Here is a 12,092-nt window from a genome sequence, read left to right as displayed (position 1 = left end):
AGTGAAGCCAAACTTTAGAGCGCGTTCATGTTCTTCTAGTCGGAAATTCGGAGTTCCGAGGAGAAAGCAAACGCACCATTAGCAGAACGGAAGCTAACATATCAAGCTAACGTTATCTTAAACATTTTATTTACCTACCGGAGCAGATTAAGATGAGGATGTCTCACTTAGATCGTTGTCGCTGGTTTCATCATCACCCAGTTACCCATCACATTTAGTGAAGTGGACCCAAGCTTTAGCGTGCGTTCTTTCTACCATGCTGCTCTGTTTACAACTCGCTCGCAGCGACCGACGACATAACGCTCTTGCGCATGCGCAGCTGTCTAGGCAAGTTCTCGTTATGAAGGACGGGTACCGAAACGACGCACCGTTTCAAATGACGTGAATCGGTGCTTAGTCGGTACTGTGGAATTCGGTCGGTACCTTAAAAAGTACCGAATTCGGTACCCATCGCTAGTACAAACATAACCAACAGAAGAATTTAATTTGGGATTTCTGTAGATGGAGTTTGGGTCTCTAATTTCCCTCTGGGATTAATAAAGTATTGATTGATTGATTGATTGATTGATAAATCTTACAAGATCGTTGTGTGGCATGATCGGTCTGGCAACCCTGGCCAGGTGTTGTTTCTGCTGTTGGTTACCTGGATCAGGTGTGTTCAGCCAGTTAGAAGCCGCAAGTTCATGCAGGACTGCGGCTCTCTGAGACCGGGGTTGCCTACCCCTGGTCTGGGGAAATACAGAAATGGGGCTGAGAGTGGAGCAGATGTTCTGACCCAATGTAGCTATGAGCTAACAGAGCTAAACATAGCTAACGGGGGTTGGTGGGAGCTTTTAGCCAGAAAACTGCTGTTTAGAGTGACAGTGTGTAGTTTCCCTGGCGATAGGGGGCAGAGCATACCTAAATGATTGTGTTCAAGTAAGACTTTACCTACGAATGGCCATTAGGGTCAAACATCTCTGGGAGCACAACATCCAGCAAAAATAACAAGAACACCAGATTCCCTTTCATCACCGGCAACGAGTGAAGAGGTAAACGTGTAAATCAATGTTTATTAATGGTGAAAGTTCTGTAACCAAATCAGTAAATGCATTTTGTCCACACGGACTTCCGTAGAAGGAAACATGGCATCTAATATGGCGCCGCCCAGAGACTTGGACCCACTCCCATGGTTATATGTTGTGAAACTGCCAAAAATTGTAATCCGCTGGGCATCTTTTAATTTGTTTACAACAACATTAGATGGATATTTCCAGAGATTAATGGTAAAAACTACACATTGTCACTTTAAAGGTGTGGTTCACTGAGAAAACATTTTTTAAATGCTGAGTGTTTCATGCAAGCTGAACATGAAAATAGTCTCCTACACCTATCTCCTGCAGTAGCTTCTGATAGAAAACAGACGGTGAAACTCTAGGATAGAAAATCCTGACAGATCTACGTCACCCTGTCACTAACATTCATGGATTCACCCATCTGGACTCACGACGGGGAAGGCTGTTGTTGGTTTAGTGTCCAGGAAACAGCAGAGAACGTCTCCGCTAGTAGAAGCTAACGGTTAGCATTAGCAATTCCACCACACAGCAGAACTCCTCCAGACTTGTGTTTTTCGTGGCGATAAAACGGCTCATCTGCTATCTGTCAGTGAGATAGACACGCCACTAAATATTCACACTTTCAAGCTTTAGTTACATCAAAGTACATGAAACACAGAAGGATTTGCCCCCGAGTTGCCATGACGATAAACATGAGTGTCAATGGGAAGTTTCACCTTTCTGGAGCCAGCCCCTAGTGGACGAGGGGGGACTACATGTTTGTCACTTCTGCGTTGGCAGAGTTTTCCAATGATTTCAACAGCTGATAAAAATAATCGTTTTGCTAAAATAATTCATGATCAAAAATACAAATCCTGAACTTCAAGCTGTATTTTGTCTAGTTTTAGGTTAGAGGGTCGAACTAGAAACGCGTTAGTACGTTTGGTTTATAACAGGCTTTTAAATGTAAAACATCAGGTTTTTTAGGAATCTGGATTAAAATGAGATTTTTCAGTTTACATGAAAATATCAACTTTTGAGGTCCACATCTGGCAGGGAGCTGGATGTTTTTCTAATATTTCAAATGTCTCTGGTATTTTTAGGCTGGCCGGTCTGAGCCCAGACTCCAGGAGGGAGACCTGGTGGTTCTTATCAACGGTCGAGACATATCCGAGCACACGCACGACCAGGTCGTCATGTTCATACGGGCCAGCAGAGAATCGCACTCCAGACAGCTGGCCCTGCTCATCAGACGCAAAGGTGATCCGGAGGAAAGCTCTGAAATTTGTGGGTTTTTTTATGTTTGAATATGTAATCAGCCTTGAACTGTCCTTCTAATCCAGGTTCAAGCCGGGTGGCGTCCTCGCTGCAGCTGCCTACTGCCCTCACGCTCACCATCCAGTCACAGGAAAACAAGCCGGCGTCTCCTGGTCAGTCGGAACGGGTCGCCACGCAGGAGGAGTCGATGAAACAGCTGGAGAGAGGGATCCAGTCTGGCACTCTGTGCTTCCACTTTGAGGTATTTCAAATCTTAGCAAAAGGGCTAATGAGCGTTTGTCTTTTCGTAATGATGTGGAGAGTCATGATGAGAGCGTTGCTTGTCAGACAGATGTTGGCCCTAATCTTCAGCCGGAAGCTGCTCGTAGAAACAGAAGCTGTGGCTGGCCTGGATTCTTGTTTTGTGTTCAGCTTTTGGATGTTACTGTTTGTTTACTTGCATGTTTGTGTGTGTTTGCATGCTTGTAATTCCTAGAATTTATACAGGAGGAAGCCTGGTTTGTCACTAAGCTGTGCACGGCTGCCTGAGAACGTGGAGAAGAATCGATACAGGGATGTTTTACCTTGTAAGTTTGCTCCCTCACTGCCCGGTGCTTCCACCGCCCTCCACCCCTCTCAGCTTCGTCTCTCCGCCGCCTTTTCCGACCCTGAACTGGATCTGGCCGTGGGTCCTGATGTTTAAGTGGCGGCGGCGCTTTGACGGCTCTGTTCTGACCCTCACCAGCTGCTGTCTCGCTCTTGTTTCAGACGATGCCACCAGGGTGGTGCTGCGGGGTCAGGAGGACTACATCAACGCCAGCCACATCAAGGTGAACTCTGCTCACGTGGAACCGCCTCCTCCTTGCCTGAACCGTTCGTTTAGGCTCATCCTGTTTGTGTTTGTTTGTTTGTCTCTCAGGTGGCGCCGCCGGCGTCCGGTGTGTGTTTACGTTACATTGCATCTCAGGGTCCACTGCCGCAGACCTTCGCTCACTTTTGGCAGACCGTGTGGGAACAGCAGATACACACCATCATCATGCTCACGACGCTGACAGAGAGGGGACGGGTAAAATACACTTTGTTGCTCTGAAGCAAGCAGGCGCTGTTGAAATTACACGACCCTGTCGGTGGTGCATTAACGCGGTGATTACTGCAGCACCACTGGCTAATTATTACATGCTGCGTCGTGTTCAGTTCGATACGTGATTATTACGGTAATGAGGGGGTCCAGCGGTGATGTTTGCACACAACCGCAATCAGACGGCACGGTTGTGAGCAATTACTGGGTTTCTCAGCAAAACGTGAGTGTGGACCAGATCCCAGGGAGATGAATAACTCTCGTCCGCACGGACGCAGGGAGAAATAAAGGTGCTCCCTGAGTGAACATGCGTTCTTCTCAGCTTGCCTGTTGCCTGGTAACCAGATGTTCTCATTAACTGATCATTTCCCTGAAGCTCATCAAGTGTCCAGAGTTTCTTTGTTCTGCACAAACAAACACACAGATTGGCTTTCAGTTCACATCCTGCCGCTGATGAATTGCTGTTGTTCCCCGGACCGCCCCGCGCAGCAGCGCAGGCGCTTGAATACGAGTTTGATTTCCTGAGAGCGGAGCGCAGCTGCTGTAGCCGCAGCAGCTAAGAGCCGCTTTCTGACTCATGACTCACGCCAGAAGTAATGTAATATGTCGGTGATGTCACACGCTTTGCAGACCAAGTGCCACCAGTACTGGCCGCATCCGCCGGAAGAGAAGGATTACGGCCACCTGAGGGTTACGTGTCACTCGGAGGAGTGCAACCTGGCATACGTGACGCGACAGTTCACCCTGCAGAACACACAGGTAGAGTGACTAAGAGCTCCAGTGAGTCATTTTTGGAGGAATGTACAAAAGACAGTTCGTTTGGATCTAATTATCTTCAAAGCAAACGTTTTATTATTTTTATTTTAAACTATAAAAGCTCTAAGGTCAATACAGAACATGTTCATGGAGGTTTTTTTGTACACATTGCATGTGCGTTAGTATGTTCTGCTAATTTAGCAAAGCGTGTGTGCATGTGTGTGGTTGTGTGTGCGTGTGGCCGCTCCTGTTTTCTGCCCAACTGCATGGTGGTAGATTACCAGATTAGAGGTGCTGCTTTCCACATCAGCCTCCATGGTGAACAGGTAAATAAACGGATTACACTTGAGGAGGCATGAAATATGAACACACTCACATGCATGCACAGAGACTGCCGTGTGAGCCCATCTGTTCCTCTGGCGGAGTGAATTAATCCCTGCATGGAGTCACAGACCACATGCCCATTAAAACTCCAGAGTCAGCCATTCTCCTCCCATCCTTTCCTTGTTTTTCCTGCTTTGGATGCAAAGCTCCATTCCACCTGTTTTCTCTCTCCGAGAGTCACCTGCTGATCACGTGGATGTGTTTTCTGTCCTGGACATTTGCAGTGCTGCGATGTCTCATGTGGATGACATTTTAAAGGGGCATTATGGAAGTGTGACAGCCAAAACATGTATAGAAATAATAAATGTCTTCTTCATACATTCTCCTGCAATGCCCTGGTCCTGTAGAATGAGCCCTGGCATTTTTACTGTGAGTGCCTGTTTTTCTGTAAAATCACAGAAAAAGAGAGATGCTCGGGTCGAGCAGGCTGCTTCATGCGCGTTCACGCTCAGGCATCGCACGTAGCATTTGCTATCCGTAGCTTTAGCAGCAGAGAGAGAGGCAGTGCCACTTTGTCGCTGTTCCTAACGCCTAGTGACAAAGCTAGCTACATTTCTGAGGACCCTTAGCTACTTTCTGTAGAACTTTCTTCTAGATATTTCCTGCTAATTAGCAACAAAATAGCCATTTTCACTCCGAACCGTTCTTTGAACGTTGTTTCAGCTGTCATCAAGGATATAAATGTTACAGATACAAAAGATGTTACTGGCGCTTTAGCTCATCTAGAAAGATGACGGATTCCCATGTGGAAGATCCGGGTTTGATTCTGGATGTGAACAAAATTTATGTAGAGTTTCTTTTTTACATTAATGGTATTTTTTTTTTACAGTAAGACGCCCAAATTTTTATTTGAGACTCACCGAACGGCATTGAATTCACAGATAAAAAAGATGTGGGTTCAACTTTCATTGTGGAACAATTTTTGAAGCAAGGGAAGGGAATGATCTGAGCATGCAGGAGGACTGACCCATCATAAACCTTTGTCTGCTGTGCTGAAGAGAAAGGTACAGAACCAAATTATTTAATTAATTAGCTGCGCGTTCTCCTGTCCTCTGTCCTCCGGGACACGGACACACACGCACGCACGCACGCACGCACACACACACACGGGACTGTCTCAGCTGTTATTTTCGTTAAGGAGTGTGCACGTACAGCATGCGCGCCTCGTGCACAAGCCTACTAATGAAGCTGCCGTTACGCTTTTTGCCTGAGGGGGCAATCGCGAGCATAAAAATTCAAAACTCCGTAAAGTCCCTTTTACAAAGGTTACATGATGTTAAAACTAATTGTGCAATACTTGTAACTAGGGATGAGCGAGTACACCACTATCTATCTGTATCTGTTCAACCATCTAAATTATCTGTATCTGTACTCGGAGTGGGCGTGGCCCTAACCGGAAGTGGGTGTAGTTTAACCAGAAGTGGGTGTGGTTTGCATCAATACGTTATTTTAAGTCTGATCAGAAGTTGCTATGTGTATTGTTTATTTGAAAACTGTTTACAGAGCAGCCTCAGAGCTGAGATTAAATGTTTTTGATCACAATAGTAAAGGAACTATTACAGAACAAGTTTTTCAATAAAATCAGAACATTAACATTTAAGTGCATGCATTAAGAGAGAGAGAGAAGAAAAGATCTTTTCTATAGCGCCTCTCAAGATAAAAATCACCGGGTGCTTAGCAAAAACAAAACATGTAAAATAGAAAAAAGAATTTAGAAAATGATTGGAATTTATTAAAAAAAGAGCAAAAAATAGACAATTATGAATAAAAAATGTAAAGAATGAGAGAGAGAGTGAATAGGAAAGAGGGAGTGGATCCTGAGGAAGAGGAGAGAGAGAGAGGAAAAAAAAAACGACCGGAGCGGAGGCAGTGACTGACGCAGCACGAGCCGTTTTCAGCTCTGTCTCGTCAAATGTACCACGTACGTTACGAAAAAAGTAACTTTAAATAACTTTAAAGTAACTTTAAAAAGAAGCAAACTGAAGAAAACATAGGGAGTACTGAAGAAACGTGAACAGTGAAGCAAGCACAGAGAGATCCGCTACTGTGTGTGTGTGTGTGTGTGTGTGTGTGTGTGTGTGTGTGTGTGTGTGTGTGTGTGTGTGTGTGTGTGTGTGTGTGTGTGTGTGTGTGTGTGTGTGTGTGAGTGTGTGTGTGCGTGCGTGCGTGCGTGCGTGCATGCGTGCGTGCGTGCGTGTGGATGGACCGGACGCGGACTGAGCTCCCGGCTGCAGAGTTTTGTGTGTAGGGAGGGGCGGGCGCTCTATGTGACTGGCCAATCACAGAGCGTGAAGACAGTCAGTTACCCAATGAGGATTTTCCTTCAGCACGATTACAGATATTTACCAGTTTTACACGTTTCACGCTTGTACTCGTCAAAAATGCTTTATCCGTACCGGATACTCGTCTGAAACGAGTATCCGGCTCATCCCTACTAGTAACTGTCGTGCATTAGGTATTTTCGTTCTGTGTGCTCAGCTGGACGAGGAACGGGCTGTCACACACCTGCAGTATGTGGCGTGGCCGGACCACGGTGTACCCGATGACCCGTCCGATTTCCTGCTGTTCATCAGCTCTGTGAGGGAGAGGAGGAAAGGTGAAGAGCCGCTAATGGTACACTGCAGGTAACACACACACACACATATGCAAGGATTAATTTTAATTGAACACTGCTCAAAAAGAACATGGTGTTAATTTGAAATGGTATTTTCAGTGCTGGGATTGGACGGACAGGTGTTCTGATCACCATGGAGACGGCGCTCTGCCTGTTGGAAGAGGGTGGGCCGGTGTTTCCACTGGAAATTGTGAAAATACAGAGAGAGCAGCGGGCCATGATGGTTCAGACCACGGTACTGACGAACAGAAGTTCAGCTCTTCCTCTCCGCCTCACGAAGGGCTTTATGGCACCGCATCGTGAGCTCTCGCCGTTCTGATGTCACGTTCAGTCGTAAACGTCTCTGCTCTCATGGATAAAGAAAAGATTATTGTCTATCTAAAGCTCGTCGTCACAGAAACGCTAACTACATATTCTCCATCCTATTTTCAAACGTCTGCCGAGACTGGGCTTTCTTAATTTTCCTCGTGTTTGTTGGTTTTAATGTTTTACATTAATGATGTGTGTATGAAGATTTTTCTGAAAACACCCACTGGAAAACTTAAAGAGCAAGTCACCCCCTACCAGATTCTTACTCAACTCCCACTTCCTGTTTGAAAAGTGCAACAAATGCTGTTGCCTAGCAGTCCGAGAGGACGGAGCCGCTAACAAATACACACACACAGGCTGACAACGGCATTGTGACATCATATGGTACCAGCTAACGTTCTAGGGTACCTCTTAGCCAATAGCGATGGCAGATTTTAATTCAAATGCAGTGCAGAGTTTTTACCTGACAACGGCACAACACTGACAGTTTTAGACATAAAATTAAATTTGACCATATTTTCACGACCGTAGGGCGCACCGTGTTATAGGGCGCAGCTTCAGTTACGGGTGTCTTTTTGGTATTTAACACATACAAAAGTCGCACCGGGTTATAGGGCGCGGTAAAACGTACCGGTAAAACATCTGTGCGGGCTCGGGACTCGGGACATATCAGTGCAAACCAGACATTGTGAAAATCATAAACAGCCAAAAGCATGCTTCACTTTACTGGTCTAGCTCTGGTTCAGACCTGGTTTAGAGCGCACGTGCACTTCCTCATTGCGTGCGCTGACGGCTCGTGCTCTTCTTATGCGCTGATGCGCTGTGCTGAAGTCCAGAATGTGTTTACCGGTAGTTGGTGGATTTAACCACATGAACTTTCCACATGAACAAAATCATATGTGTGTTATTAATGGGCCTAAGAAAATAGTGTGATTTGAATTGTGTTTTATTAAAAAAGGCAGCGGGAGCACATATGAGTTCGGTTGTGCTTTATTTGAGTCTTTGAGTCTCGTTAACCCATTGCTCGAGGCGGTCTTCCAGCTCAGGCCACCTGGCTTTGTGCCCGCGGAAACCCCGCATGCGTCTTCTTTACTTGTCAGAGTTCGTTTTCCAACTTCCTCCACTTGCGAGCCATGGACTCATTAATGCTGAATTCTCTCGCCGCTGCTCTATTCCCGTGTTTCTCCGCGTAGCTGATCGCTTGCAGTTTAAACTGTGCTTCATAGGCGTGTCTCTTAGCAGGTGCCATTCTCAGGGTTGTCGGAGCAACGTTCAGCAGACCGCGCATACCTGCCCTTTTGAACTGTTTGGGGTCTGTCTTCGCTCACGTCCGCACGTTCACGCCACGCCCCTTGTCTTCTACCAAGTTCGCGTCTCACAACAACACAATAGGCGCACCGCACCATAGGGCGTGGCGTACATTTTGGAGAAAATTTAAGGTGCGCCTAACCCCGGGTTTCCACGGAGCCGTCAGCAGCACGTTACTGCAGCAGCACGTCTTGCTCGCGTAAGCTGCTGCTCGGCCCTTCCCACGAGACGCGAAGCAGCAGGGGAGCAGCTGTCACCGACCGAGCACGAAGTCACACGAGTGACGTCGTCAGTAAACACAACAACAAGCAGGAGAAAACTACAACATGGTTTGTGTTTTATGTTCTGTCCGTTTTATAATCGCCAATACGGACCTGAAAAACAAAGGAGACCGCTAGCTAGGTGATAACTTCTCACGGGGACGCACTTTTTTTAAAAGTAAAGCAACCGGAAGGCAGTACGTTCTTTATTCTGAAAATCTCGGGAGCTTCTCTCCATTTCCGCGTCCAATTTCCTGTCTTTCCTTCCCCAAAAATGTCAAACTTGACCCGTTTCAGAGGCGTCGCGCGTAGAAAATAGAACCGACGCGTAAAGGCCGCGACATGCTGCTCCTGAGACGCGGCCGACTCGCGCTGCTGATAGCTCCAGTGGAAAAGGTTCTGTTGACCACAGCGGTTCCTATCAGCAGCTATGACGTGCTGCTGACGGCTCCGGTGGAAAGCCGGGGTTATAGTCGTGAAAATACGGTACCTAAAATGCACTAAAGCGCGAAACTATTGACTGCACGTGTCTGCAGCACGATTAGATACGCATTTATACAGTTTACCAGGAAAAAAAAAGTCGATTTGGGGGTGACTTGCTCTTTAATTATTTGAGGGTAAAAAATCCTCCTCTGCTCTGACTAATTCACACTTCCACTGTGTGATGGCTGCTGATGAGCAGCTCCAGTCGAGTGTTGGAGGCTGGCTGTCGTGCTCTGTGGCACCTCAGCTGTAGTACATGAAGGATAGGATCACTTTTCATTTGAACGGACCTGCAGGGCTTCAGATTTAATGCTCCCATGAAAACTTCCCAGATTTCCTTGTGAATCCATGTTCCAAACACGGTCAGAGGACATGCTCTCCACTCTGGGGATAGGTTTGGAATCAACCTTTAGGTTTGTACTTCTAAATCCTGTGAAACTCCCATTTTCAGCTCTTTCTGTGTGGCTCACTGCCTTGTGTCCAACTGGCTCCTGCTGGTCGTGTAAATGTTTGAAACCCGGTAACAAACGGTTGTTTCTGTGCGGGTTCAGAAGCTTTTGGTCGTTTCCCTCCCTCCCCTTGAGAAGATGGAGTCTTCCAGTTGCCATTTGTCAACCTTGAGACTGAGCTGCGTTTTCTGTGAGGTACGAACGATGTGCTGGTACAGATGGAAAGTATCGATCTGATGAATGATCACAACAACAATGTAGACTCAGAATGATGACGTTTACGATTCCTTTAATATGTCCATCGCTCGCTGCCGAAAGCATGTTGGACTTTTGGAAATCCATCTCGCCACTCATTGGACGGATTTGAATGAAACTCTCCAAACGTGATTATTGGGGTTGCAGCTGCAGCTTATTAAAGACCAAGTTCATTAAGAAATGTTTTTTACTTGTAATTTTTTTGATAATTCAGTCTGAACGTGAAAATGGTCTTCGACCCCTGTTTCCTGTATTAGCCGCTGACAGAAAACAGACGTGAAACTCGGATTAGAAAAGCCTGACAGATCTGCGTCGCACTGAACATTAGCATTCATGGACTCACCCAGCTTGGCTCGCGGCGGGGAAGGCTGTTGTTGGTTTAGCGTCCACGAGAGAGCACATCGAACTCCTAGTTCCTGAAACAGGAGCGTCAGAGCTTTTTGTCCACAGACATCGACTCATACCACTGCAGATGTTGGAAAAAAGAGCGACCTTGGTCTTTAAAGAGCAAGTCACCCCCAAATCAAAAATTTTTTTGCTGATAAACTATATAAATGAGTGTCTAACCATGCTGTAGACACATGTGGTCAATAATTTGGCACTTTAGTGCATCTTAGTTCAAATTTAAATTTTCTGCCTAAAACTGTTAGTTTTGCGCCCTCTTCAGGTAAAAACTCTGCACTGCATTTGAATTTAAAACTGCCATCGCTATTGGCTAAGAAGGTACCGTATGACTTTAGCTGGTACATTATGATATCACAATGTCGTTGTGAGCCTGTGTGTGTATTTGTTAGCGGCTCCGCCCTCTCAGTCCGCCAGGCGACAGCGTTTGTTGCATTTATCAAACAGGAAGTGGGAGTGGAGTAAGACTCTGGTAGGGGGTGACTTGCTCTTTAACTTTGGAGTAAACCCTATTCAAGGTGACTGCCGTTGCTATTCAAAGTGAGCAAACACAAAAACAGCTGTGATTCGGTCGGTTTTACAGATACTTGGATAAACATTCATGTGGAGTCTTTCCCAACACGTATTCGGAGTGCTCAGATTTCATGACATTTTGCGATGTTAAATTATTTTCATCATTTGAGATAAATGACAACATCTCCTAGCCTGGCAAGCCGATTTTAAAGATACAGCCTGGCCACGGCCCATGGACAGACTCAGTTGTGAGGCAGAATCCACGGTTGTCTTTCAAAATGTCTCCGCACGCAGCTGGACAGCGCTAGGACCAATCAGAGCAACAGACAACGTGCCGTACTCGTTGCTATGGAAATCAGTCAGTGGGGCTGACTGCCATACGTCGTCCAAGAAGAAGAAACAAACGCATCCTTTTTGAAAACACGGGGCTGCACAGTGGTGCAGTGGTTGGCGCCGTTGTCTTCCAGCAAGGAGGCCCTGGGTTCACATCCCGGTCTGGGGTCTCTCTGCATGGAGTTAGCATGTTCTCCCTGTGCATGCTTGGGTTCCCTCCGGGTTCTCCGGCTTCCTCCCACCGTCCAAAAACATGACTCGGGTTGACTGGTTTCTCTAAACTGTCCTCAGGTGTGAGTGTGTGTGCATGGTTGTTTGTCCTGTGTGTCTTTGTGTTGTCCTGTGATAGACTGGCAACCTGTGCAAGGTGTACCCCGCCTGTTTGCCCAAAAGCAGCTGGAGATGAGCGCCAGCCCCCCGCGACCCTGCGCGGAGAAGCAGCTTAAGAGGATGGATGGATGGATGGATGGATGGAAATAAAGCACTTTAGTCCGTCTATCTGCTAATCTAAAGAAAAGCCCAAGTCAAAGTTGACACCAAAGCCGCTTCAAACAAGCGCCGTTCCTGAACCGACATCATCTCTGTAGTTTTTCTCCGTCGCAGCTCTGGTGCTAAGCCCGCTCAACACCTCTACAAACACAGAACGCTGTGATTGGC

The 12,092-nt window shown here is 46.6% G+C and overlaps 1 protein-coding gene across 2 annotated transcripts in view; it reads left to right on the top strand.

Moving 5' to 3' along the window:
• Window positions 1-12,092, top strand: part of ptpn3 (protein tyrosine phosphatase non-receptor type 3) — a 34,591-nt gene that overhangs the window by 20,206 nt on the left and 2,293 nt on the right. For both annotated transcript variants that reach the window (XM_015950477.3, XM_015950478.3), the window contains exons 18-25: window positions 2,138-2,294; window positions 2,378-2,553; window positions 2,788-2,878; window positions 3,060-3,121; window positions 3,211-3,357; window positions 4,000-4,128; window positions 6,988-7,133; window positions 7,223-7,358. In XM_015950477.3, coding sequence (XP_015805963.1) covers window positions 2,138-2,294; window positions 2,378-2,553; window positions 2,788-2,878; window positions 3,060-3,121; window positions 3,211-3,357; window positions 4,000-4,128; window positions 6,988-7,133; window positions 7,223-7,358 — 1,044 coding nt within the window. The remainder of the gene's footprint in view (window positions 1-2,137; window positions 2,295-2,377; window positions 2,554-2,787; window positions 2,879-3,059; window positions 3,122-3,210; window positions 3,358-3,999; window positions 4,129-6,987; window positions 7,134-7,222; window positions 7,359-12,092) is intronic.

This window comes from Nothobranchius furzeri, chromosome 5, assembly GCF_043380555.1.
Source record: "Nothobranchius furzeri strain GRZ-AD chromosome 5, NfurGRZ-RIMD1, whole genome shotgun sequence".
Classification (NCBI taxonomy): Eukaryota; Metazoa; Chordata; class Actinopteri; order Cyprinodontiformes; family Nothobranchiidae; genus Nothobranchius; species Nothobranchius furzeri.
Note: the sequence above shows the minus strand (reverse complement) of the source record. Positions and strands in the feature narration are given on the sequence as shown.